Below are 25,648 nucleotides of genomic sequence, written 5' to 3' on the forward strand. Positions count from 1 at the left end.
TCCCTGCCCAGTGGACGGTGATGCCCACAGCCCAGGACCAGCCCCAGGCGCCTTTTCACCAGAGGAGTGGGTGTCAGCTCACAGCCCAGCAGGCCGGCAAAGTGCAGCCTCGCGGTCGCCCTGCACACCCTGCTGGGGCGTCTTCCAGAGCAGGTCTCGTGACACGGCCTCTGCTCAGGCCCCTGTGGGTCCCACACTGCCTCACGCCGGCGTCCCTGTCTGCCCCCGGCTCTGTCTCTGCACCCGCCCAAATGGCCCAGCTGCCTCAACGCGCTCTCTGGCTTCTACTCCCGCGTCGGCCGAAGGTACTCAGGCTCCATCCAATGCGCCGCGCTCTCCCGCGGTTCCGACCATCAGCGGGCAGATGGGGTCCTGTCGCTGTGCTGGCTGGCCAGGGGCTGTCCGCCTGCCATTGTGTGTTGTTCAGGACCCTGACCCTCGACCCTGGCTGGGCCATAGCGGGCATGAGTCATTGCAAGGAGGGAGGGCAGGATGATAAGAGCCGTGTGCCCACGTGGTTGTCACAGTGGCACATCCAGCACGCGGTCGGCCCACAGGAACCCCTCCGTCATGCTCCTGGGGTCCCCCAGCCTCATCTCACCCGTGCCAGCGGCCCCCTTCCCTGTTCATGACGAGCGGCTGCTCCCAAGCAGGCCCCCAGGGTTGGTTAGAGACCGCTGCTGTCAGCAGCCTGCATTGACCGAGCGTGGGTCTGGCCAGGCTGCTGGGGCCTGGCAGGTGGGAGAGAAACTACTACCTGGGGGGAGGGGAAAGCACAAGTCACAGAGACCGCAGGCTGCCCCCTGCCGGGGGCGGGTGTCACTCTGGACCCAGAGCCCGGCTGCTGGCACAGAGGTCGAAGCAGGTCCCAGTGAGGGTGGGGACGGGTGTGCTGGCTGAGTCCTCAGGCACGGGCGCTGGAAGAGCTCATGGGTTAATTTGTTGGACATTTACCGGGTCTGTGTCCTGTTGTGGGCGCCTGGCATGAGAAGGGATCAGACATGACCCCCGCTGTCCACCGCTGTCGGCAGAGAAACCGCGGTTCTGAGGGAGGTGAGCTGCTGGCTCTGTAGCTGGGAAAACACTCTGCAGCTGTGCGGTTCTCCTCTTCTGGGAGGCTGGGTGCTCGTGGCTGCGGGGGCGCTGAGTGCAGGAGACCCGCTTAGAAGCTCTGCACCTGGATTCTGCACAGATGACGAGAGGTGTCCTGCTCTTCACGGGGACAGACTTGGGCTCCCTGAATCGTCCTGAACGGCCCACTCTGCTGCCCTGAGCAGCCGGCCCCTGCAGCTCCAGCTCGCTCGGACATGTCCCCAAGGAAACCTGGTGCTTACTCATCGGAACAGGCCAGGCTGAAGGGGGGAAGATCCGTGGCCTTCAAACACCCCAAAGAGAAGAGTAATTTCCCTTTGCCAGGACAGATAGGAACATTCGAGCCCTTTAAAGAATCATTTCTGAAATTAAATCACAGAAAGACACCTGCCGGATGTGAGAAGATCATTTGTATTCCATTCTTGGGGCCAAGGAACAAATCGACTGCAGAATATGTTTTGAGATTTCTTTTTTAAATGAATATTGTCAATGAAAATGCAGAGCTATCAGCAGGACGTGAAATCTCCCTTTGCAGGATGGAGAAAATCCCATAATATCATTCAAGCCCATGAAACGGGCCTGAACACGAGGAGCTCCACAGCGGCCACGCGGCTGCCGGAACGGGAAGTGCCCGTCACACATTGTGCGCACACACATTGCATCAGTTGGGGTAGTTTTGCCAAGAACGAAGCCCTTCCTCCCTTTCACTTGACTGTCTGAGGGTGGCACTTGGGGCAGGCAGGTGCATGTGTGTGCTCGGTGGTTTCTGGCTGCCCCGAGAGCGGGGCCGCTCTGCCCAGGTCTGTTGGACACACAGCGTGGTCTCTGGAGGGCCCGGAGCACATGGCCTTCCCGCGGGTTCGACGACCCCCAGGTGTAGGCCGTCACTCCTGGTCCTGCGTCCTCCTCCTGCCCTCAACCCTGTGTTGGTCCAGATCGCCCCTGGGTTCTGAGCAGCCCTTGAGTTTGAGGACGCCTTGGGTATGAGTGACTCTTGTTCAGTTGGCACCCTTGGGAGTGGGTGCACCCTGGCTTTGGTGTCATTCACCCTGGCAGTGAGACGCCGTCCCACAAGGCACACCACACCCCACTCGGCTGTGCTCCCAACTTTCCTGAAACGTAGCAAGTCTTTGGGGACCTGGAGGGAGGGGCAGCTGAAAGGCTTGGGCTGTTGCCCAGCGACGTCCAGGGCTGCCGTTGCCAGGGTGGCTCATGCTGCCCAGCGAAAGGATGGAGCCCCTGTGGCAAAGGGCAGCAGAGGACATGCCTGGCATTGAGGAGGTTGCACCCTCCTGTCTGCAGAGGACGTGGCACCCCTCTCCCCCCTTCGTCTGTCCCCTGCTCCACAGCATAGGATCCGTTTGGCTTCACAGTTCCAGACGCTGCTGCCTTAGACAAGTCTCCAAGGTTAGCCACAGAGAAGGACTCCCCGACTCCCTGTCACTTTTGCAGGGAGGCTGAGCACGTTGGCCCATCTCTGTGGTCGTGGGCTGCACTTGGTGCCAACTTAGGGCTCCTCCCGGCCCGTGGAGAGAGTGCGGCTTTGCACACCTCGGCCCAAGGTAATGGCGGCCTCTCCCTGGACCTGGAGGGTGTGGCACCTGCAGGATTCCTTTCCTGGTAAAGGCCGAGCTGCCCGTCTTCTGCTTGGCACGCTCCTTTCCATGAGCCAGAGTTAAACGGGCTCAGTTGGGGTCCCGGCCGTTATTTTTTGGTTTGTTGACTCCTGGCCGGCAGGACAGTTGAGGGAGATGGCCAGGGCTGTCTGGCCAAGGTCACAGCCGTCAGCCGGTCCTGTTAGTATTCCGTGCACAGCCTGTGTGGGATCAAGTGGCACTTGGGAGCGCACGTCCCTGTGTCGGCTTCAGGAAAGCTACAGACGGGCTGGGAATAAATCGTGGGGCCTCCCGACCCCCAGGCCCAGCGTCTGCGCCCAGGCAGTGAGTACCCTCCGGGGGATTGGCCACGGCGGGTCGTGGCGGAGCTCTCCCTGCAGGCAGCCCCTCCACCCCGGCCTTCCTCCCTGTGCCCTGTGCTCAGGGTGTGCAAGAGGGCCCTGGGTGTCACTGCGGTGTCTCCCTTCCCCCGTTGTGCTGTCACCCGGGCTCAGAGTAGAGGTGACAGTGGCCCTGGCTCCCTGCCCACTCACAGCTCGCGGCCGGGCATCCTGACAGCAGCCTGCGGGGCAGTTATCTGGCCACAGCATGGAGAGGCGGGCTCTGTTGGAGCCCGGAACCCACAGTGTGTGGACCAGAGCTCCAAAACGAAGGCAGGGTGGGCATGCGGCCCCTCTTTCTGCCTCAGGGGAAATGTCAGTGTTAGGGGAGGTGTTGTGCCTGCTTAGCGAGAAGGTCCTGTGTATGCATCCTGGGGGCACCTTCCCCGCCAGCGCCCCCTCCAGCTTCCTGCCTGCCGCTTGCCAGGCCTTGTGAAGGCTCTCTGGGGTCTGCCTGTTGGGTGCCCACCAGGTCTCCTACAGGGGTCTCTGTCTCAACATCCAGCCAAAGCACAGGGGCCAGGTATGAGCCTGTCACCCTGCAGGTCATGGAGGGTCTGCAGAATTCCTCCCGGGGCCTGGCGGGCTGGGCAGAGCCCGGACACAGTGCAGACTTGAGCAGGGCAGCATGGGCGGGGTTCAGCCACTCCAGGCAAGTGAGATGCATGCAGAAGTTCCAAAATTACCGGCTTTTTAAGTTTCCTTTTCAGTCCCGGTGAAATTGCACTGATTTGCATGAATATTCCAGCTGCAGGTCCTGCTGTCACAGCGCGTCTCTGCTGTGGGGTGCGCGTGCCCGATCCCCTGGCAGGACTCTGGTCAGGCTTCCTGAGCACCTCTCTCCACTGTAGCTGGCGGACAGCGGTGGCTGGAGTGGGCAGCAATGCAGAGACTGGAGGGAGGTTTGCACGTCACGACAGTCGGCTGCAGCCCAAGCTCATCCGGCGCAGCCCTGGCTTCCTCTGGTGGGAGACGGCTCAGCCGTCCGCACGTCTGGCTTCTTCCTAAAGCGTGCCCTCGCCCTCTCTGCACGAAGGCCCGTTTTGACAAAGCCTGCCACTTCCAAACGAGCCTGTAGCCAGAGTCCCCATGGCCATCTTGGCTTCTGACTAACTCATGTCGGGAAAGGAAGCCCAGTGGGAGCTGTGAGGTGTCCTACCTGCATCTTAAAACAGAATTGCAGTAAAGAGCATTAACGTGTGACTAACTGATCGGATTGCAGGAAGCCCCCAGCACAGCCAGCTCGTAACAGCTGCCCACTGATGGCATGGCCCTCAGGGCGGGCACAAGGGACCTCCAGGCGCGGCCCCGCTGTGCAGGGTCGCTCTGCTGGCCTGCGTGGTTGGCTGAGTGCCCATTAGGAAGTCCCGTCCTACAGGTTCAGTGGGCGGCCGGCCCGAGGGTGTGGGTAACCGCAGGTCTGCAGACCCTGCGCAGATTCCTGTGTGGTCCTGACGGTGCCCCCGCCCTGCTCCAGTCAGAGGCTCCCCAGGACTTCTGGTGCTCCAGGCCACAGACATGGAGGCCGGGACTGTGTTACCTGGGGCCACCCCTGCACAGCGCCAGTGAGCACTCTGGAGCCCCCAGCTTGGGGTTCAAACCCATCATCCCCCAGTCGGATTTCACTCACACAGCCTGGCCTGCCCTCCAGGGTCCGAGTCTGACCCCTCTCTGCAGAGAGCAGCAGGGCAGGGGAGGGTGGGGAGGGCAGAACTAGGACTGGGGGGTCGCCCTGGGCAGGTGGCCCAGGAGGCAGTGGGCTGGGGACAGGCACTCCCGTGCAGTCAGGATTCGTGGCTGAGGTGTCCACTTCTAGTTCCCTCCCCACCATCCAGAGCCTGTGATGCAGCCTGAGGGGACAGCGGGTGGCTGAGGGTTGGGGTCCTGGGCATCCTCCTCAGGCCATCGGGCACTGGTAGAAGGGCCGCACATGTGAGAGCTGCCTCCCTCCTGCTTAATTACCGGCGTGGCAGTTGCAGAGTTGAAATGCAGCTTTAAAAGCCTTTGTGAGTAATTAGTGTCAAAAACACAAGATGTACAAAGCCATAAACTCAGAGCTTGGTGATCTTACTGAGCTCTAATTAAAAAAGAAGAAAGAAAACACCCTTTCATGGTCAGATTTCCAGCCCTGCCAAAGGAAAAGCAAGGCCATTGCAGGTGATACGGACACCACAGGGGTGAATGGCATTGTCGCGACAGAGATGGCGGCAGGATTGCGACTAGGGGGGCCAGGGCTGTCCTCGGGCCTGGCTCTGCTCCTAGCAGGGTTCCGCAGGTGTGACTGAGCGCACACCGGCTTCGGGTCCTAAAACTCCGAACCTCCTGGCACCCTCCCTCCTTGCTCCGGAGCCCTCCTCAGAGGAGTGAAGCCACAAGGCCCAGCCTCTTCGTCTGCTTCCTCCCCCACCTGATGGTCAGCTGAGAACTACTGTGTTTCCCCGAAAATAAGACCTAGCCGGACCATCAGCTCTAATGCGTCTTTTGGAGCAAAAATTAATATGACTGGGTGATATGTTATGTAAGACCCGGTCTTATTTTACTATAAGATTTTACTATAAGATCTTATATTAATATTTAATTAATATTAATCTTATATTAATATTTAATATTAATATATTAATTTTAATTAATATTTGGGTCTTATATTAATTTTTGCTCCAAAAGACGCATTAGAGCTGATGGTCCGGCTAGGTCTTATTTTCGGGGAAACATGGTAGACAGAAATGGCGCCACTGTCAAAACCGCTGTCCTGGACGCTCCGGGGAGCACGGGCTGCTGTCACACGGGCTGCTGAGACTGCTTTCCTCTCCCGTGGTCACGGCATCACCACACACCGAGAAGTTGGGGCAGACGTCTTGATGTGTCAGCACTGACACGAGCCGCAGGTCCCTGTTCCCACAACAGGCGGCTGCAAGCCCTTCTGTCCATTTTGCTCAGACGCGGGAACAGCTCCAACTGTCGGGCCTGCTTCTGCCACGTGTGGCCCCTCTTCACATCAGTGTGACTGCGGAGATGGAACTTTCTGGGAGCCCACAGCAGTCACGGTATTTTTAACCCAGAGCCAGCAACATGCGCTAGAAGCACTGTAACAGCGTCAAGGACTGCCAGTCACATCGCACCTGCCACCGGTGAAGTGCGGGGCTCATGGGAGCGGCCCTGTGACGTCCATCCTCCCCAGCCAGAACTGCCCATCCGGCTGCAGAGATGTGAATGACCGCAATCCAGACCACTCTGCACACACGCCGGGCCCCGCTGGCTCCCCAGCCAGTGACCCTCCCCAGCTGGCCTGGTGTCCCCTGAACTGTCCACTCCCAGCTGTTTCTGTACCCTGGATCTAGTCGGGGCTTGGAGTCAGTGTCCAGCGGTGCTGGCGGAGGGCGGCAGCGTGGGTCCAAGCAGGGCAGCGCCCGCTGGCCCGCCCAGGTTGCTGTGGATGAAGTAAGACCATGTGTTTAAGAAGCCTCAGCTGCTGGGTGGCTGTGCTGTAGGTTTATGCTGCTGCTGCTGGAAACACTGTGCAGCCCGGTGTGGAAACTGGGGCAGTGTCGCCCACGCCTCACGGGAGCACAGAGTGGCAGGCTTGCAGAGGAGCGCGAGTGGCCCGGCGGGGAGAAGGGGGCTGTCTCCAGCCAGGACTGCATGCCTGCAGTTGGGCACGAGTGTGGGGCGTGTTGGGCAGGGCCCACAGCCCAGGGCACAGGGTTAGCCCCGGTTTTGTGCCCCCTCAGAGCTGCATTTCTGTATGAATTTTAGACTCAGCGCGTCCACTACCCTGAACCTGCTGAGGTGGTTAGGGTCACGTGCCCTCTTCACATCGGCACTTCCTCTAGTTTCTTGGGCACAGGTGTCTCACGTTCCTTGTCAGCTTTAGCCCTAGGTATTTCGTGTTTTGATGCTATTATAAAAGATATTGTGGGGGTTTTTTTACTTTTAATCTCTCTTTGTTGTTAGTATATACAAAGAGTTAGTTTTTGTATATTGATCTTTATTTTATCACCTTGCTCACCCATGTATTAGTTTTAGTAGCTTCTTACTGTTCTGTTGGATTTTCTATAGACCATGCTGTCAGGAAAGACAGTTGTGCTTCTACCTGCCAAACTGGATGCTTTCTTTTTCTTGCCTTGTTTCCTGGCTGGACCTCCAGAACAGTGCTGGACAGAAGTGGTGAGAACCAATACCTGCCTTGTTTCCGACTGAGCAAGAAGCATTTGTTCCCAAGCCGCTCCGCGTGGCATTAGCCGTGGTTACTCACGTATGCGCCTCACCAGGTCACGAATGTCCTCACCCCACTCGCCCAGGTGTTTTCAGGAGCACCTGTTGTGTTTGCTCAGGTGCTTTGTCTGCGTCTACTCAGACGATCACATGGTTTATCATTTTTGTTAATGTGCTGAATTACTTTGTTTTTCTGGGAGTAACCACCTCGCATTCCGGGGGCTGGGCCCCAGGTGGTTGTGATGAATTACCCTCTGATACACTATTGCACTGCACATAAGTAACGTGCCGTTTGTTTCGAATTTTCACATCTGTAGTCCGAGGCTTATTGGTAGCTTTTGGTTTATTTCCTTGTAACGCCATTGTGTGATTGTGGTATCACAGTCATGCTGGTCTCGGAGTGAGTTGGAAAGCCTTCCTCATCTTCCCTTTTTTTAAAGGCTTTATATAGGGTTGGTATTATTTCTTCCTTAAATGTTTGATAGAATTCGCCAGCAGTGCCATCTATCTAGCCTTGGAGATTTCTTTGTGAGAAGGTTTTCACTACAAATTTAATTTCTTTAATAGATAGGACTCTTGGCAGGTTATCCCTTTCTTTTGTGGCGAGCTTTGGTGATTTGTGTCTTTCAAAGAATTTGTCTGTTTTGTCTAAGTTGTCAAATTTATTGGCATAAAGTTGTTCATAATGTTCCCTGATTGTCCTTTCAACATCCGTAGTTTGTACTGCTGTCGCCACTGCCATTCCTGACACTCGTAATTTGTCTTCTCTCATTCTTTCCTGATCAGTCTGGCCAGGGGGTTATAAACATTTTATTAACCTTCTAAGGAAAACACTTTGGGTTTTACTTATTTTTTCTATTGCTTTTCTGTTTTCTATTTCACCGATTTCTGCTTTGATCTTTATTTCCTTTCTTCTGTTTACTTTGGGTCTAATTTGCCCTTTTTATTTTAGATTCTTAAGGTGGAAGCTGAAGTCATCGATTTCAGACCTTTGTTCTTTTCTAATGTAGACATTTTGTGCTTGGGGCTCATTGAACTTCTTGATGCTGCCAATTGATAGCTTTCATCACCTTTCAAATGTGTTACGCCATTATTTTTTCAGGTATTTTTGCTGCCCACCTTATTGGTTATCTATCACTGAATGACAAGTTGTCCGCAAAGTTAGTCGCCCAAGGTTTCTGGAGGTTTGGAATCTGGGTCCTCTTATCAGGGTCTGTCACAGGCTGCAGCCATGTCAAGTGTCCTTCGGAGGAGGACCGGCTCCCGAGCCCACTGGGTAGTTACTGGCAGCCTCCAGCTCCTCACGGGCCATCGTCCGGATGCCCTTCTGTCCCTGGCAGGGGGCACTCACAGCGCGGCAGCTCGCTTCCTCAGGGCCCTGGGAACCAGACAACACGAGACAGACTCCACAGTCCGCTGTAACAACACTTAGCAGTGACAGCCCAGCACTCTGCCGTGTTTTTTATTAGAAGTGAGTCACGCTCTAAGTTTGGGTGACCCAGGGTGTGACGGCCAAGGCAGGGCTCCCACTGCATGGACAGTCCACACCTCACTGACAAGCTTCTCTTTGCTTTTTACCCTTTTCTCTCTCTTTCATGTTGAATGGCTTCTGTGCTCTGTCTCCAAGTTCACTGATCTTTTCCCCACATTGTCCAATCTGCCATTAATCCCCCCGCCCCAGGGCACTTCACCTCATGCATTTTAGTTTTCATCTGTAGAAGTTCAATTTTGCTCTAGTTTGTACCTTTTATGTCTCTAACTTTTTTAACATAAAATTGTAGTAACCGATTTAATGTCATCAGCTAATTCTAATGTCAGTATCAGGTCTGGATCGGTTTCAGCTACTGATTTTCCTGGTTTGCGGCACGCCTGTCATCTCTGCTGGGTGCCACACATCGTGAATTTCCCCTTGTTGGGGGCTGGGTATTTTTGTTTCTCTGGGACTGTTCAGAGGTGTGGTTAATTACTTGGGGACAGTGTGATGCTTTCAGGTCTTGGTTCAGCTGCAGGCTGATTTGGCTGGCACTCAGGTGAGACCTTTTCTGGTGCTCCGCTCATGTCCCCTGCCTTTGTGGGTGTCCCGTGTGGCTGTGGGAGCCAGGCACTGCTTCTCACTGTGTGAGTGTCACTGTGCTGGTGTTTTCTCTGATGCTCGTGGGTGTCCCTTCCTGGTCTCACGTGGTTTCTCACACTCATGCGCTGGTCAGTGCTCTGCCGAGTAGGTGGGGACTCTCCACTCAGTCCCCTCTCTGTGTGTGCCCCCCAGCCCTGCACTCTGTCCTGCTCACTCTGCCCAGGAAGTCTCCCGTAGGGGCCAGTGGGGCCTCCATAAGGCTTGTTCCCCTCTTGGGGCCCGTGGCCCTTCATTCCCTCGTGTCCTGGGACCTGGTTGCTGTTTCATAGATTGTGCCTCATGTTATTTCAGATGGGCAGGTAAACCTGTCCCCGTTCCTCCATCGTGACTGGAAGCCTGCAGAGCATTTTGATGTGTGTTGTCACCTGAAGTGGGGACAAAGGCACCATGTTCTCATTTACATTGAGGAAGCTCTGGCTCAGAGTGGTGCGATGACGTGACCATGGCCACACAGCCGACAGGCTGCAGCAGGACGGACGCAGTCTTTGGACACAGTGGCCGCCGTCCCAACCTCCTCACTCTCCGGACAGTGGCTCCGCCCCCACGCAGCTCCCATCACCCCGGGCGGGGCGGGGCGGCTTGTCTTGGGGGGGGGGGCCAGAAGGGGCAGGCCTCCTGAGTGTTGTGTCCCTCCTTGTCACCGCACTGAGTGCTGGCCCAGCCTCCCAGAGCGCTGGTGTCGCTCTTGACCTTTCCCTGCCTCGCAACTCCTGCTGGCCTCGCTCCCTGACACGGGCCCTCTCTGCCCACAGGCCTGGGAGGAGGCCCGGGCCGGGAATGGAGACACTGGACTGGGCCCGGCCCTGCCGCCGGGAAACCTGTTGGCCTCGGGCGCCCACCTGTGATGGGCGGGGCTCGCTGGCATGACCCGCGTGTCCTCACTGCCCCACGTGTGCCCTCCTCTCCCTGCCTCGTGAGGCTGTGGGAACAGCTGCGTGTGGGTCTGAAATGGAGCACCCGTAGGAAGGATGGAGCGCTGTATAAATAGAATAATAATAATAATTGTGGGTTTGAGATTGATCTGCAACTGTTGGGGTGCCTGGCCTCGCCCTCCCCACCAATCACTCGGAAAAGGTCACCCCTAGCTGGGGTCGGTGAATTCTAATAACTCCGGTATAATTAGAACATGCCATATTTGGACGTTTTTTCTCAGTACAATTAATCAGGAATAATTGGGCGAGCTATTCTCCCCGTGCTGGACATGCGTTTTGCTTCTGTTCTGGGAACTTCATGCCGGGACAGCGTTCTCAGCATTCTGTGCAAGTTGTCCTGACCCACTTGCCACCCTGCTCACGCGTGTGGTGCGTCTCAGGCCTCCTTTGGGTCGGCCTGTGCTGAGCACAGGGGCCTAGAGAAGAATGGCCTCACCTCTGTCACCTGCCCTGAGGGACACTGGTCCTGGACAGGAGGTGAGGGTGTGCAAAGTGCCCTGGGGATGCAGCTGAGGGCAGCGTCAGGAAGGGCTTCGGGGGAGTCACAGCCCGCCTGGCCACGACGGATGGGGAAGCATCGAAGGAGGGGACCAAGCTTTGACAGTGGCCAGGATGAGTTGGCACGCTCAGCAGAGGGCCAGGTGGCCTACGTGGGGCTGGGACAGGGTTATCAGGAGCCATTGGAACTGAGGTGAGGGCTTGAAAGCACGTCTCAGCGGCTGCCTGAAGGGGTCCCCGGAGGCCTAGAGCACCTCTGTCCCTGCAGAGCACAGGCAGCCAGGGGCGTGTGACTTCCCCTGTGTCTGCAGCCCCGTCCAGTAGACAGCTGGAGGCCCTCCGTGTGTGAGAGAGAGTGAGTGTGTGAGTGAGTATGAGTGTAAGTACGTGTGTGACTGTACAACCCCAGTGCAGACTCGCAGGCTTTCTCCAGTGCGGAAGTTCCAGGCCAAATCCTGACGGACGTGGCCAAGCCCCTGTCCCCTCAGCCTGTGATCTTGGGGGCACCTGGAAGCGTCACATTCGCGGCTTGAGAACCAGGTGCTCTTTTGAAGACGGGAGCGCTTTGATTTGCTCACATCCTTCACTTGCCTCCGGGAGCAGGTGTCCACAGGGACCAGCTGGTCTGGGCGGAGGCCTGGAGCGGGGCTGTGGGGGCTGGCGGGACGGCCTTAGCCTGGGGCCCCCGGCAGCCCCCGGGCTTGCAGACTGGGCGGAAGCAGGTCACCACTGTGCACATGTCCCTGGACCTGTCTTTTCTTCTCAGCCATGCCCACTTTACAGGCAGGACTCAGAGAGGTTTGTCTGTGTGTCCAGAGACACACAGCCTCTAGGTGTCAGGAGCTAGGTCTTCTGACCTCAGAAGATGGCAGTGGGCACGTAGCATTTGAGTGTGAGAATGGCTCCACTTAGCCCAGAAGGACTGGCGGGCATGAGGGTAGCAGGCAGGCAGCTGCGGGCAGGTGTGCTGAGCTCTCACTGCGCCCCACAGAGGGCGGGCCTCAGTGGTGACTGCCGGCGGAGGGCCTCGGCGAGGAGACTCTCAAGTGGCCCGGAGCGCCCTTCCCCAGGGCTCCCGCCCTCCCAGCCCCTTGCTTCCTCGGCCGTGGAGAACGCCATGGAAAGCAGGGCCGCCTGGAGTGCCCCAATTAGGTGCCTGTCGCTCACAGATGTGAACATGAAATTTTCATGCTGCTGCAAAAACAGCCACCAATCAGCCCACCAGCCCTGGGCCTCGCAGCTCCCAGCTTCCATCTGGGCCCAGGGAACATCTCAGGAAAGCCCATGCGGGAGTGCAGAGCAGGCCTGGGTGTCGGAGAGTCCTGCCTGCAGCCTCCCCACCGTGGCCCCAGGTGACCCAGTCAGGTTGTCCTGGGCCTGCCCTCATGGAAGCCGTGGTGGACAGACGATAAAACCACAGCCACTAAGGGGCCGTCGCAGCCGTGGCAGGTGCTGAGAAGGAGAGCTCTCGCTGGCCTGCTGTGTGCAGCCCAGGGCCAGGTGTGGGCGACAGCCCTGAGCAACACAGGCCTGTGGACCTGACCTCCCTTCCAAGAGGGAGAGCGAGACATACGCGTCAGTCCTCAGGCAGACTCACAGCCTGCAGGCCTTTGCTCCTTTTGAGCGAGTGCTGTGATTTGTGATTTGTGATTTCGTGCGGGTCCAGCTTTCCATCTTATCTAACAGGTTGTGCTTTTGGTGTCACGTCTAAGAATTATTTGCCTAGTCCTGAATTTTTTCTGTTTTAATTTTTATAGTTTATGTTTTACATTTAAGTGCATGATACATTTGGAGTTAAGTTTTGCATGAGGTGTGAGTCTGAAGTCGGGGACGTCCGACTGCTCCAGCTGCCTCTGTGCAGAAGGTTACCCTCCTGCCGCCTGCTTTTGCACTTGGGATAAAGGTGAGCTGGGCATGTTAGCGCGGGGCTCTCCCCAGGGTCTCTGTTCTGTCACGGGTCTGTGTGTCTGACCACCAATAAGGACCACTGTCCTCTCGGCACCCTGTCTGCCTGTATTCTGTGCCCGATTTGCCGAGAGCTTCATCGTGAATAGGTGTTGAATTTGTCAAATGCTTTTTCTGTGTCAGTTGATCGGACCGTGGGAACTTTCTCCTCTCGCCTGTTGGTGAGGTGGGTCACACTGATGGACTCTGTCATCGAGCCCACCGTATGTAAGGACAGATCCGCTTGGTCTCGCTGTGGTGTCCTCTTCATGTGTTGCTGGATTAAACTGGCTGATGTTTGTGGAGGATTTTGCATTTACGTTCCTTCTTTGTGTGTGTGCACTGACTGTCTTTGGGTATCAGGTTAACACTGGGGGGGGGGGCCTGTCTACTTCCTCTTCTGTTTTCTGAGATCGTATAAAATTGATATTAATTCTGTTTAAATGTTTGATACAATTCTCGAGTGAAACCATCTGGGACTGGAAGTTTCCTTTTGAGGAGATTTTTAATTACAAATTCAATTTATTTAGTGGTTATAGGACTACTCAGGTTGTCTGTTTCACCTTGACTACATTTTGATATCTTGTGGTTTCAAGGAGTTGCCCAGTTCTTCTAAGGTGTCAAATGTATGAGCATAAAGGGTTTTTTGTAGTATTTTCTTATTATTTTATTAATAGCTTCAGGATCTGTTTCATTTCTGATACTGGTAACTTTATCTTTCCTCTTTTTATCTCTGTCAGTTTTGCTAGAGGTTTACCAATTGTGTCGCTGTTTTTCAAAGTGCAGCCTTTAGTTTCATTAGTTCTGTCTCTCGTTTTCCTCCTTTGCATTTTGTTTTTTTCCTGCTCAGATCTTCAGTGTCTCCCCTTCTGCGTGCATTGGGTTCACTTTGCTCTCCTTTCTCCAGTTTCTCGAGGTGGAGCTTAGACACCTGACGTGAGGTCCCTCTTCTCTAACACGATCACCCAGGTCTGTCCCTGCCCCTCTCGGCCCCGCCCAGTGCACCCCATGGCGCTTTCATCTTCAGTCCCTGCACATTTGTTTCCTGCGAGATGTCCTCTGGGCCCAGGGTGCATTTGGAAGTCTGCTGCTTAATTGCCCTATGTTTCAGGATGTTGCTGTGGTCTCTCTCTTGCCAAGTTCTGGCTCCTGTGTTCTGGCTTCTGGTCACCTCTTTCCTTTCGGGTACCCCAAGGTGCTCCCGCTTCCCAGCCCTGCATCCACCACCAGCTTGAGAAGCAGTAGGGACATTCTCGTTAACGTCCGTCACATGCAAACCTCTGGAATAGAAGCGTCTACATCCTCTGGCTGTGTAATATTCCTGTTGTGTTACTTCAGTTTTGTGGGTCAAGACTTGGGCCCACACCTCACTGTGTGCTTGACCCAAGGAGACAGACTGCTCCGTCATCGCTGGATTTTCTGCAGCACCCTCAGCAGCAGGGACCTTGCACGCCTGCACTTTGCTCCTTGCCCATGAGTCCGAGCACCACACGAAGTGGGACCACTTCGAAGGACAGGGGCGTCTCTGCTCAGGGCGTCCTGACAAAGAAGCATCTGCCAGCATGGCCAACAGGAAGAGACGGCATTTAACAAGCCCCTTTGGAGCCAGGCTTCCCGTGCACTGCACAGGGACCATCCCACACATTTCATTGAAAGTGACCTGGGGGCAGAGCCAGGTGGGGACCCTGAAATCCGGTTTTCCCGCCCACAAGGCCCCCACGGCCCCTGCATACGGCCGTTCTCCTCTGCTGTCACCCATGGACAGGGACACACGCTGTGGCAGCCTGACCCGCTCCCGCCTCTGGGTCTGCTGGAGCCTTCAAGGCAGGCCAGCCAGCCCGCTCTGCTGTCAGGTGGGAGCAGGGGCCCGAGGCGAGCCAGGCCGGGGTCGGAGTGCGGTGACCGCCAGCCCAGGCAACAGGCCAACAGCTGGGGAGCATCTTCATTATGTCTGAGCATCACTCCCCCCAGGGTGCCTGCAGGCCACACCACAGCTTGTCACTTCCAGACGCTGGGGGCAGAGGAAGCGCAGACACAGCAGTCGGCTCATAAACATTTCCAGCCACAGCCAACACGTCTTACTGGGCAATTTGCTTTTTAAAAAATTGTGCTCAGATTTTAAGTGAGCAGGCCTAATTAGAGTGATTTACAAGGTACCTGGGGACCGGGTGGTATTTGAACAGGGCAGAGCGCCAAGCAGAGATGGATGGGCGCAGCGTAGTGCCGTGGCACGTTCTGATAATGCTGCAGCTCTGGCCTCATCCCATTGAGGACACAATCCCTCTGATAGAATGGGAAGTACCCGGGGGGGGGGGGGGGGGCGGGTGTCCCGGCGGGGGTGCCACCTGTCAGGGAGGCCCTGGATTGCCTTGGCTTGGGTTGAAATGGAAAAGAGCGCTGGTCCCCCTTCCTTCCCGCATGTCCCCCCTTGCCCCCCGGACTCCAGGGCCCGGCTGGTGCCTCTGTGGCCTTGTTCTCCACAGAGCAGGCGCCTTGGGAGCGCTGGGCCGGGAGGGAGGTCCTCAGTGGGCTTCTGTTGTTAGACTTCAGTGGAGACTGTCCCGAGTAGCGGCCCCCAGGGGCTTGGGGAGGTGCCCGGAGGACATCACCTCCCTCCCCGCGGGCAGGGGCCTGGTGGGGACCCACCCCACAGCTGAGGAGAGTCAGCCACTCTGACATTTAGGAGGAAATTTTCAGATCAAGAGCAGAAGGCAGAAATGAAAGGATTTCCTTGGGAAAAGGTCACAATGGTTTCTCTCACTTTTGTTTAAAAATGGTTTGTGTTGAACTATGACAAGGCTAAATGTATTAACAGGCAGCAAAACACAGCCGGCTGCCCAGAGGGGCCAGGGCCGAGGCAGACAGCAGGGAAGTACGCCAGCTAACAAGACCGGCCACACGGAGAGGTCGTGGGGCCGGAGGTCAGAGGGCAGGGCCTGCGAGCTGGACCTGGCTCCTTCACTGACACGTCTGAGCAGGAGGCCCCACTGCACATCAGGCCTGCACCAGGCAGAGCCTCCCAGGTTCCCTCTGGGCTGTCAGGCGGCCCTGCACGAGGGCACACCTGCCGGCAGGTGTAGGAGCAACACCTGTGGCCGGGTCAGGCCAGGCTGGGCATGAGGCCTACTCAGGTGCCGGGGACAACTGCTGGGCCCAGGCTTGGGGACTACAGGCGGCCCCTGTGGTTCCTGGGGAAGGGAGCAGCCATTGGGCTGCTGAGCAGAACAGACCTTTTTTTTTTAAATAAACAGCTCTATTGAGATGTAATTATTCACATGTCGTGCAGTTCACCCATTACTGTGTACAATCCAGTATTTTAGTGCATTCAGAGTTGTACCACCATCGCCACAATCTAATGCCAGAACACATCGTCGCCCACAGAGAAACCCATCTCCGATGGCAGTCTCTCCCCGCCCTCCCCCTGCCCCAGCCCCTGGCCACCACTCACCCACTTTCTGTCTCCCTGGCGGTGCCTGTTCTGGACAATTCCTGTGAGTGCAGTCATGCAAACGTGGTCTTTTGTGTCTGGTTCGGACATGTTTTCAGGTTCATCCGCGGCATAGCATGTATCAAGACTTCATTCTGAATCAGTCCCGTGGCGGCCACGCCCGTTCCTGCTGCTGTGCCCTGACTCTGAGCACACACGTCCAGGTCTCTGTGCAGATACCTCGCAGGGGCTTCCCTGGGTCGTGTGACTAAGCACCCGCCCGGTGCTCCCACGGTGCTCGCACAGACCATGCTGTTCTCTGCCAGCAGCGCACGGCGCCGTCAGCATGTCCCGGCCGGCACGTGCTCTTGTCTGTGTCATCGTGGCGTCTCAGGCTGTGAGCTGGCGTCTCACTGGTTCGGTTTCTGTTTCCCTGACGACGACTGGAGTTGAGCATCGTTTCATGTGCTTCTTGGCCATCGGTGTTTTCTTTGGAGACCTGTCCATTCAGATCGTTGGCCCACTTTGTAATTGGCCATTTATCGTATTACCGAGCTGTTTGAGTTGCAGGTATGTTCTAGATACGAGTGCTTTATCAGATGCGCCGTCTGAGAGGGAACGTGTATAGGATTTCTGTGCGCTGGGAGAAACGTTGCCATCTCCGGCCCAACCCCGGGGCTGCACTGCTGGACGCACAGGACACGTCCCAGCCCCCTGGGTGGGCAGCAGGGACTGTTCTCATTTCTAGTTGCTGTTCCGGGAATTTGGTCTGGGGGCACCTCGACCGTTCGTCTGTGGAATGGGGCCACTCCAGGCACTGCAGCCTCGGCGGGCTCTGGCAAGGAACCCTGCAGTGGCCCCGTGTGCGCTCAGCATGGCACCTGCACGGGGCACCCAGACTGTTTGACTGTCATCCCTATCACCTGTCTGGGCCCTGAGGATGAGGAGGGTGGGCTTGGAGGACCTGGTGAGCCGGAGGCCACACCCAAGTCCTGGCTCCTAGATTCCAGAACTGTGGATGAGACCCCTCCCGTTGGGACCTGACTGGCCCCACCCAGGAGGCCCTCTTGGAAGTGCAGCTGGCCTGCCTCGCTGGGGATCAGTGGTTGGGGACAGGCCCGTCCCTGTCCTGCCCCAGCTCTGACAGCCCAAGGGAAATTGGGACAGTCGGCCCGTGGCCTCCCCACCCACCTGAGCTACTGCCAGGCCAGCCCTGTGGGACAGCAGGGCCTCCCGGCTCCTGCCTGCCTGTCGCTGGAGGGGCCTGTGGGGAAGGACGGGTGAGACCCCTGGCCACCACCCAGCTAACTGCGTCCTCCTGTCTCCCACCACCCTGCAGGCCACAGGACCCTCGGGCACCACCATGCAGCTGCTGGAGACGGAGTTCTCGCGCACGGTGCCGGAGCTCATCGAGCTGCACCTGCTGCGCCAGGACAGCATCCCCGCCTTCCTCAGCGCCCTGACCCTCGAGCTCTTCAGCCGTCAGACCCTGGCCTAGCCATGCCCTCCGCTCTGAAGGCGGGCCGGCTGCAGCAGGAGCCACATGGCCAGCTCCCGCCACACACAGCCCGCCACTGCCCTCGGCCACCCGGGCAGCGTCAAGACAGAGTGGGGACCCATAGCCGCCCTGTTCCCCAGCCCGGGCCGCTCTGCAGGGAAGGGCTTCCGCGCTCCCCCTCATCCTCCATCCTGGAAAGCGTGCAGGGCTGCTCTGGGGGCCTGCTTCCTGCCCCCTCCCCAGGTACCCCACCACACACAGCTCAAACCCTGCCTGGCTGGGAGCCTGGCAGATAGACCTGGGGCCACCAGGCGAAGACCTGGGACTGAATAAAGTTTCCCCCTCGGCCACCTGGCCTGTTCACTGTGTGGTCTGACCCCTGAGCTGACGCTCAGTCTGGCCCCGGGGCAGCCCCTGGACCGTGGGGGTAGCCCTGGAGCCACTGCCCCCAACACAGGAAAGGGAGCCGAGCGGCAGCCGGCTCATCCAAGGGTGAAGGCATTCACTGCACCCAGCGCCTTCTCAGACACCCACCCAGCCCCAGGTTCCCCACCTGCCAGATGGACCAGTGACCCCCGCACTGTGGCCGTGGCCGCTGGCCAGGAAGGTGGCTCCAAGCACTTCTAGTGGGTGCTGGCAGCAGAGGCTGGCTGGGCCTCTCGTGGGGGTGGGGGCTTCTCCTGAAATCCGGGGCACCCATGGGAGAGGTCCCTAACTCCACATGAGATCTCTTTCGTTCAGTGACCTCAGGACCACACATCGAGATCCCCAGGGCCAAAGTGGGGTTCATGGCACACGTCTAGGTGCAGTCCTCTCCCCACACCCCAGGATTCAGGGCACCCAGGGATGGGGGCTGCCTTCCTGAGGGGGGCTCCCAACAGAAGAGGCCCTGGGGTGTGGCCGGCAAACCCCAGACGGACTTTGGCTTCTGCTCACAGCTCTGGCCAATGGCGGAGCTGCCCCCAGGGCTTGGGAGCCAACAGAGCCTGTGGTGGTGGTCCCGCCCTGGCGCAGTGGGCACAGAAACAGATTTCCTGCAGCCTCACTGACGCACAGCGGCGCTCCAGGCCTGTCAGCCGTCACAGGAGGGTGGGTCCTGACGTCAGCGGCTCCTGCAGCCTCACATGGCACAGTCACCGGTGTGTCCTGCACAGGGAGCCCTCCATCTGAGCCACCGGCGGTGGGACCGGCTCCAGGGCCCCTCACCCAGCCGGCTCTGCCACAGAGGCCTGAGGCTCCTGCCAGGGAGGGCAGGACTGGGCCACCTGCTCCCTGGAGCCCAGGGTCCTGGGGGTGTTTGGCACCTTCAGGTGCATTCCTGGGGAGGCTCGGGCTGTGCTCCACCCCCACACAAAGCTGAAGGCGACTCGCGGTGGCTTCAGTCACTAGAACCATGAACTTGGGCTCAGACAGAGATGAACTTGGGCTGGCTGGCTGGCTGGTCCATCCACAGCCGTTTGCACACAATTCGGCCCGGGAGACTTTACTGTTCCCATTTCACAGATGAGAAGGCTGAGGCTTGGCATGGTGAGGTGGCTTCCCGGGGCCAGGGCTGGTCAGAACTGAGGCTCATCCAGCTTGGGGGCCTCTGCACTCCTTTTATCCCAGAGCTCCAGGCTCCTCATGCCGTGCTCTGCAGGGTCCCTAACACTGCCTGTGGGCACTGGAGGCTCCCATGGCATTGTCAATACCATGGAACAGCAGCAAGGCTCAGTTCCAAACTGCTGCCCTGACTTGGAGGCTGGCCGAGCCACACGGACCGCTCCCCACGGGGGATCAGGAGGGAGCTCCCGGGGTCCCAGGCCCACAGAGGAGACCGCCAGTTGGAGGCTTTCAGGCAGACGCCAAAGTGGATTCTTTCATTCTGACCATTGCTGAGCAGTTGTGCCAGGTTGCCAGGGTCACGTCAGTTCCAAGTGGACCCCCGGAGGTGGGGGGGTGGGGCGTTTGGGCGGGAGGCCCACAGACCTCAGCTCTGTGCTTGGTCCTGTCCCCCTCCGCTCACAAGCCCCAGCCCTGCTCCTCTATGGGGGGAATGGCCCCCCAGGATGCTCTTGGGCCCCAGGCTGGGAGCGTGCGGGGTCGGGAGACCAGCCCCTTCTCTGCCCCCTCCCGTGCCCCAGGGAGCTCGGGCCCAGTGTGGCTGACAGTGTGTTCAAGTGGCCCAGGCTTCCCCAGGCCTGGACCTGGCTGGCCAGGAAGACGGGCGTCGACTTCTGCCGAGTGGGCAGCAGAACGAGTCATGAGCACTGACCCTGCAGGGGACCCAGGGGCCACAAGACACCCCAAGGGGGTGCTCTCAGTTGCAAGGCCTGAACTAAACTGTGGCCAACCCAGCCAGAGGAGGAATGTACTGGAAGGATTTGGGTAGGGGCTAAGCAATGGGGCACAGAACTGGGGGAGCCGCACTCCGTGACCTAGCCCCAACTCCCACTAGGGGCCTTGGGCCCCACGTACCCGCTGCCCAGCATGTGCCACGAGGTCCTATGGCCACAGGACGCCACCAACATGATTCCTAACTGTCCCCGAGGCTTTGTGTCACCTCTTCAGTTAGAGTCCCTGCCTAGAGTCTTGGGTTGCAGGACCTGGGCCACCTACCACCACCCCGTCCCCACTTCTGTAGGAAGGGAGGTGTGTACCAACAAAGGCCCAGCCCCTGTGGCTCTCTGCCTCAGTCTCCCCACCTTCCCCACCACACCGAGCGGGTCTCCAAGGCCCCTTCCCCTGGAAAGCCCACCCTAGGCCTGGCCCACCCAGCCAGCGCCGACACGGGGCGGGTCCTCGAGAGGGTGACAGTGTTTGGATAGTCCTTTCCTGAGAAGAGGCAGCCAGGGCCAGCCACCGTCCTGAGGGCCCGTCTGGGTCCCGCTAACATTCTCCCGGCTGATTGAAGTCCTGCCAGCCGGGGGAATTGAATGAATTCGCTTGGGGAGCACAGGCCGCAGAAAGTTCTGGTCCTGGCACGTCCCCACTCCTGCCAGCTCATTAGTGGGTGCCGGTGCTAAGTGGTTCTTAAACCCTAATGACTAATTGTGAGGATTAGTGCCGCCACGATAAACTGTAATTGCCAGGAGGCAACAGGGTTTGGTGTGCAGCCGGGCTCCTGGCAGCCTCCCCAGGCTCCTGCAAGGACCCAGCCACCTGCTGGAGCCTCCGTGGGGCTCCCGTCTTCCCCCGGGGACCCTCCCTCTCCATCCTCACTTTCCCCCCCCCAGACCTCAGCCCCCTTCCATCCAGTGTCAGGGTTGCCAGCACAGGAAGTGTGCAATTTTATCATTTCTCTCTCCCTTCTGCATTCATCTAATTTCGTGTTCTGAAAGTGATATGTCCTGGGTTTTCTCCAGCCCCTCACGACTCTGGGTGTGGACCATGAATCAGGAGCTGGTGAGAAATGCAGGTTTTCAAGTACCCCAGACGGCTCGTGTTTCCCGGTCGTCTGTGAAGCTCTCACCTGACTGAAGCCCCCGATTTACAAAGCCCTTTCCTGTCTGTGAGCTCGTCCCCATCCCATAATGGTCCTGCGTGCTGGGTCTTGTCAGGGAGGGCGAGTCACATGCCAGCATGTGTCAGCCCTGGATCCCACACCAGCTCTCCTGACCAAAGTCATGGCCCCTCACCACCCCAGCTTCTGGGTCAGACTTGGCCTGAGTCCCTCGTGGTTCATTGCCAGGACATCAGAGCCTCTGACCGGGGGCAGCTCCCGGGGAGACTCAGAGGGCCAGGGGTGTGGAAGCGAGAGCTGCACAGGCAGGAGTGTGCATGTGTGTACATGCAAGACTGCACAGTGAGGACAGGTGCCTCGCCAAACTGCTCTGAGTGCTGGTTCTGGCCCAGAGGGGCAGGTCACCCCCAAAGTCACACAGCACAAGAGAGCCAGGTAGGGCACCGGGACCCCAGTGCAGATGGCATTTGGCCCAGCCTGCTGCCTGTCTTGTTTACATTCTCTTTTAATTCCTTTCTTTATCTTTAACTGCACGATGTTAATGCATTTTCAATGTAAAAAGAAAAACCTTCCAACAATAGACATATGGAGTGAACAGAAAAGTCCCCCTCGGCCCCTGTCCCAGCCTCTTCCATCTGTGGATGCGTTCACACACCTAACATATGGACAGAAAAACGCATTGTCTGGTTCCATTTGGTTTGTGTGTGGTTTCAGGGTAACTGTGGACTGTTCTGCAGCTTGGTTTCCTCACTTAACAATTGTCTTGGAAATTTTCCATAAAAGCATCTATTGATGTATTTCACTGGGCCTTTTGTTGTTATTTCCAAAACACTTAAGAAGTTTTATTGAAAACAATAACCTACAGAAACGCCAGATTCTCATTTTAAAGTAAAATTGACAGCATCTCTCAGAACTCCCATAGTTCTGAACCATTTTGGCCATTACTTTAAAAAAAAAAAAAAAAAGCCAAAACAACAAAAAGCTGAGTTTCAGATTCAAATTAACAGATGTCCTGCTTATAAACCTTTTTCTTGTGGTCTGGTCTCCACCCCACTCATGGTGCCATATTTTCCAATTGTACCTTTTCAAGAACAAGCAGTAAGTTTTGGGATTTTCTAACTGGTGAACGTTTCTGAGCCCTGTTCTCCTTGGACTTGCTAGGCCCATGCCCTCGCTGCTGCCCGGTCCTGCCTGTCCTGTCCTCCGTGTGGGCGGAGCTGTGTCCTCCAGTCCCTGTGCTGAAGCCCTAACCCCCAGCATCTCAGCTTGTGACTGTATTTGGAGCCAGGGTCTTTACAGAGGTGACAGCTCAAATGAGGCCACTGGGAGGGGCTCGAGCCAATAGGACTGGTGTCCTCAGAAGAGATTAGGACACGCACGGAGGAGATCGCTGTCTACACACCAAGGAGAGGCCTCGGGAGCAGCCAGCCCTGCCCACGTGGACCTTGACCTCAGACTTCCGGCCTCCAGAGCTGGGAGAAAACCGATCCTGTGGTTTAAGCCCCAGCTTGTGGTCTTTTGTGACGGCACCCAGCTGACTAACACCCTCACCTACGGGGTGCCCCCCACCTCCGGAGCCTGCTTTATTCCTCCATATGCCACTCGCCACCACCTGGCAATTCCTTTGTGCATATTTGACTTATAATACACATGCCGAATGTAGAATAGACGTCCTTTTTCATCGGTTTAGTGTCTTCTCAAGAATTTGTACAATATCGGTGTCTGATAGAAATAGCACACAAACCACATATGTAATTTGAAATCTTTCAGTAGCCATACTTCAAAAGTAAGAAGAAACAGGTGAAATTAATTTTAATACATTTTATTTACCCAAATATATCCAAAACTTTATCTCAAAATGTAATCAATATAAATGATTAGCCATTCATCTCACCGTCTTTTTGACTTGCAGTCTTGGAAATCCAGTGTCCTGTTTTACATTTACTGCCCATCTCGGTTTGGACCAGCTGCAGTGTAAGCACTCAGTAGCCACATGTGGCCACTGGCCACTTACGGGTCAGAACTCTCCAGAACACCAGCACCACGGGGTGGGGGGGTGGGCATCCGGTGGGTCCCAGGCCCAGTGCTGGGCGATGTATGAGCGTGTTCAAGCCACTGTCTTTGTCTCGCTCTTTGACTAATAAGAGAAGTGGCTGTCCCAGCAGGTCACCTGGGCGTTCACAGAGATGGTGGCAGAGCCAGGAAGCCGTGAGCAGTGCCCCCACGGACAGGCAGTGTGCAGGCCTGCAGGGCCGAGCCTGGCTGCTTTCTCCAGGAAGCTCCCTTCTCCCACGGAGCTGGACCTGGATGCCAGGGCATCAGTGCTGGCTCTGCCCCCCGCCCCAGCGAAGGGCAGTCTCCCCCCGTGAGCCTCAGTCTCCACATCCAGAAAATGAACTGGTGGCCAGACCGCCAGGAGGGACGCTGCTGATGGCCCAGGCCCAGCCCCTCCACCTGGCCGGTTCTTTGGCCTCTTTAGCACTGTAATTAGCTCAATTACCAACAGCCTCCTTGAGTTCTTTTCTTTTTTTTTTTCAAACTTAAAATGGAAATTAAATTTTGCACCAGGTTTACAGGCTGTTAACGGAATTCACTAATCAAACCCCAATGCCAAGTCCTTGAAAATGAGAATTTAAAAAGGTCTTCATTTACATATTCATGTTTTTAATAGGGTTCAGAAGGTATATTTGCAACTGATGAAAAGGATTAATTACATCTAATTTGCGTTGCTGGAGCATCTTAACCCCCTCTGAGCCAGCCAGAGCTTAGGATGGCCCAGAGGGCCAAAGAGGAGAAACACAGTCCCGGGTAGGGGGCCAAGGCCCGCCCCCTCTCCTGCACCCCTTTCTGGTGGCCACGTGTCCCTGAGAACCCACCAGCATAGGGAGCCAGGCCCGTGTCACAGCCACAGGAGGTAGCGGTGCCGTTTGCTTAAAAAGAAACATCTGGGGATTTTTTTTTCTCATAGCATTCATACCTAGGCGTTGTAAAATATTTGGGAAATGTAGGAAAGTCTCAAGAAGAAAATGAAAATCACTTATTAGCCCATCACCCACAGATAATGACGTCCACTTCTGACGTCTGGTCTGCGGACCTTTCCCCACATGTGTGCACGTGTGTGTATGCGTGTGTGCATATGTGTGCACGTGTGTGTGCGTGTGAGTGCAGTCGCCTCCTCGCAGGGCCTGCCTCTCTCAGTGGGGTCTGGCCACACCTGCATATGCTGTTTCGTGCTGTTTCTCTTCTTACTGAAGACCCCACCCAGCACCTCTCCGTGTCATTCTGTGTCCTCAGCAGTGTGGCCCAGCGGCTGCAAAGTGCCCCTTGGGTGCTCGGCTTACCTGCCCCTTTTGTGGGGAAATCGGGTTTCCCTTTCATCGTTACCACCAGCGAGGCTGCCTGGAGCCTCTCCTCCCCTGGGGACGTCTCAGGGTCAAAGGCCATGATGCATGGAGGCCGTTGCCAGGCAGCCCAGTGACCTTCATCAGTTCACGCTGCCATGGGCGTCGTCCCGGACATGTCAGCACAGACGGGCGAGTGCGTGGTAGGTGGTGTCTGCGTTAGCTTTGGTGCAAACAGCATGGCGTCAGCAGTGTGGGGCTCCCGCAGCCAGGTCCGGGGCGCCCGACCTCACCCAGCCTGAGTCTCCAGCACCCGCCTGCCCCTGGTCGTGGGGAAGCAGACCGAGGGGTTGGTGCCAACAGTGCAGAGGTGCCAACTTCGGCTCGTCACCAGGTGGTGCCTGTTTTAGCACCAAACGAGAGAATAGATGAAGGGAGTTCCTTGGATGGACTTGAATCTGGGAGAAACCATGGCCGCACTGGTCCTGAGGGGTCAGCGCAAAGTCTGTGACTCAGGGAAGGATGGAAAGTGTGAGTCATGTCATTGCTTTGACTGATCCTGGGACTCGGCGACACGCAGACCCAGGGGGTGCCCCGGGGCGTCCATCCAGCCGTGTGCGGCTGGGCTGTGCAAGTGGAGGGCGGTGCCAGAAAGATGGAGGAGCTACGAAGCGGCAAGAATAACCGAGGGGAGAGCGCGGACGTGCCCGTGGGCCTGAGGGGGGGCGGGGCACAGGCCAAGGAGGACGCGGGGCAGGGACAGGGCTCGTCAGTGACCCTGAAACGAGGAGGAGCTGACGGTCACTAGGTGGCCGTGCCCGTGCCCAGCGGGGCACACCGTCCACGTCCCTGACTATGTCCATGGCTCCTGGACATGGCTGAACCAGCTCTCCAGCTGCCCACAGGGAGGGGCGGGTGTTTCAGGTGACTCGAGACCAGGAGCAGGGCTCGCCACCGCCGCTAGGTACCCAGTGACTTGCGGTATCTAACTGCAAATTAGTGGCTGAGAACCAGATCCTGCGGGAGGGAGGGCGTGCTCTTTCTCTGCTGGTTCTGGAAGGTTGCAGCAACCCCGGGAGGGGAACTCAGGACGGGCTGACAATGACAGATAAGGGAGAAGCCCAGGCAGGTC

General features: G+C 57.2%; 1 protein-coding gene across 5 annotated transcripts in view; it reads left to right on the plus strand.

Annotated features, from left to right (window-relative positions):
- The window catches only part of MAD1L1 (mitotic arrest deficient 1 like 1), a 284,873-nt gene extending 264,519 nt beyond the window's left edge, over nucleotides 1-20,354 (plus strand). For 4 of the 5 annotated variants that reach the window (XM_033096269.1, XM_033096268.1, XM_033096270.1 and 1 more), the window contains exon 17: nucleotides 17,575-20,354. In XM_033096269.1, the coding sequence (XP_032952160.1) occupies nucleotides 17,575-18,029 (455 nt within the window). In that variant the 3' untranslated portion in view covers nucleotides 18,030-20,354. The remainder of the gene's footprint in view (nucleotides 1-17,574) is intronic. The other variant, XM_033096271.1, reaches the window with a different exon arrangement.
- Nucleotides 20,355-25,648: the final 5,294 nt, after the last annotated feature.

The sequence above is a fragment of the Rhinolophus ferrumequinum genome, chromosome 24 (assembly GCF_004115265.2).
Source record: "Rhinolophus ferrumequinum isolate MPI-CBG mRhiFer1 chromosome 24, mRhiFer1_v1.p, whole genome shotgun sequence".
Classification (NCBI taxonomy): Eukaryota; Metazoa; Chordata; class Mammalia; order Chiroptera; family Rhinolophidae; genus Rhinolophus; species Rhinolophus ferrumequinum.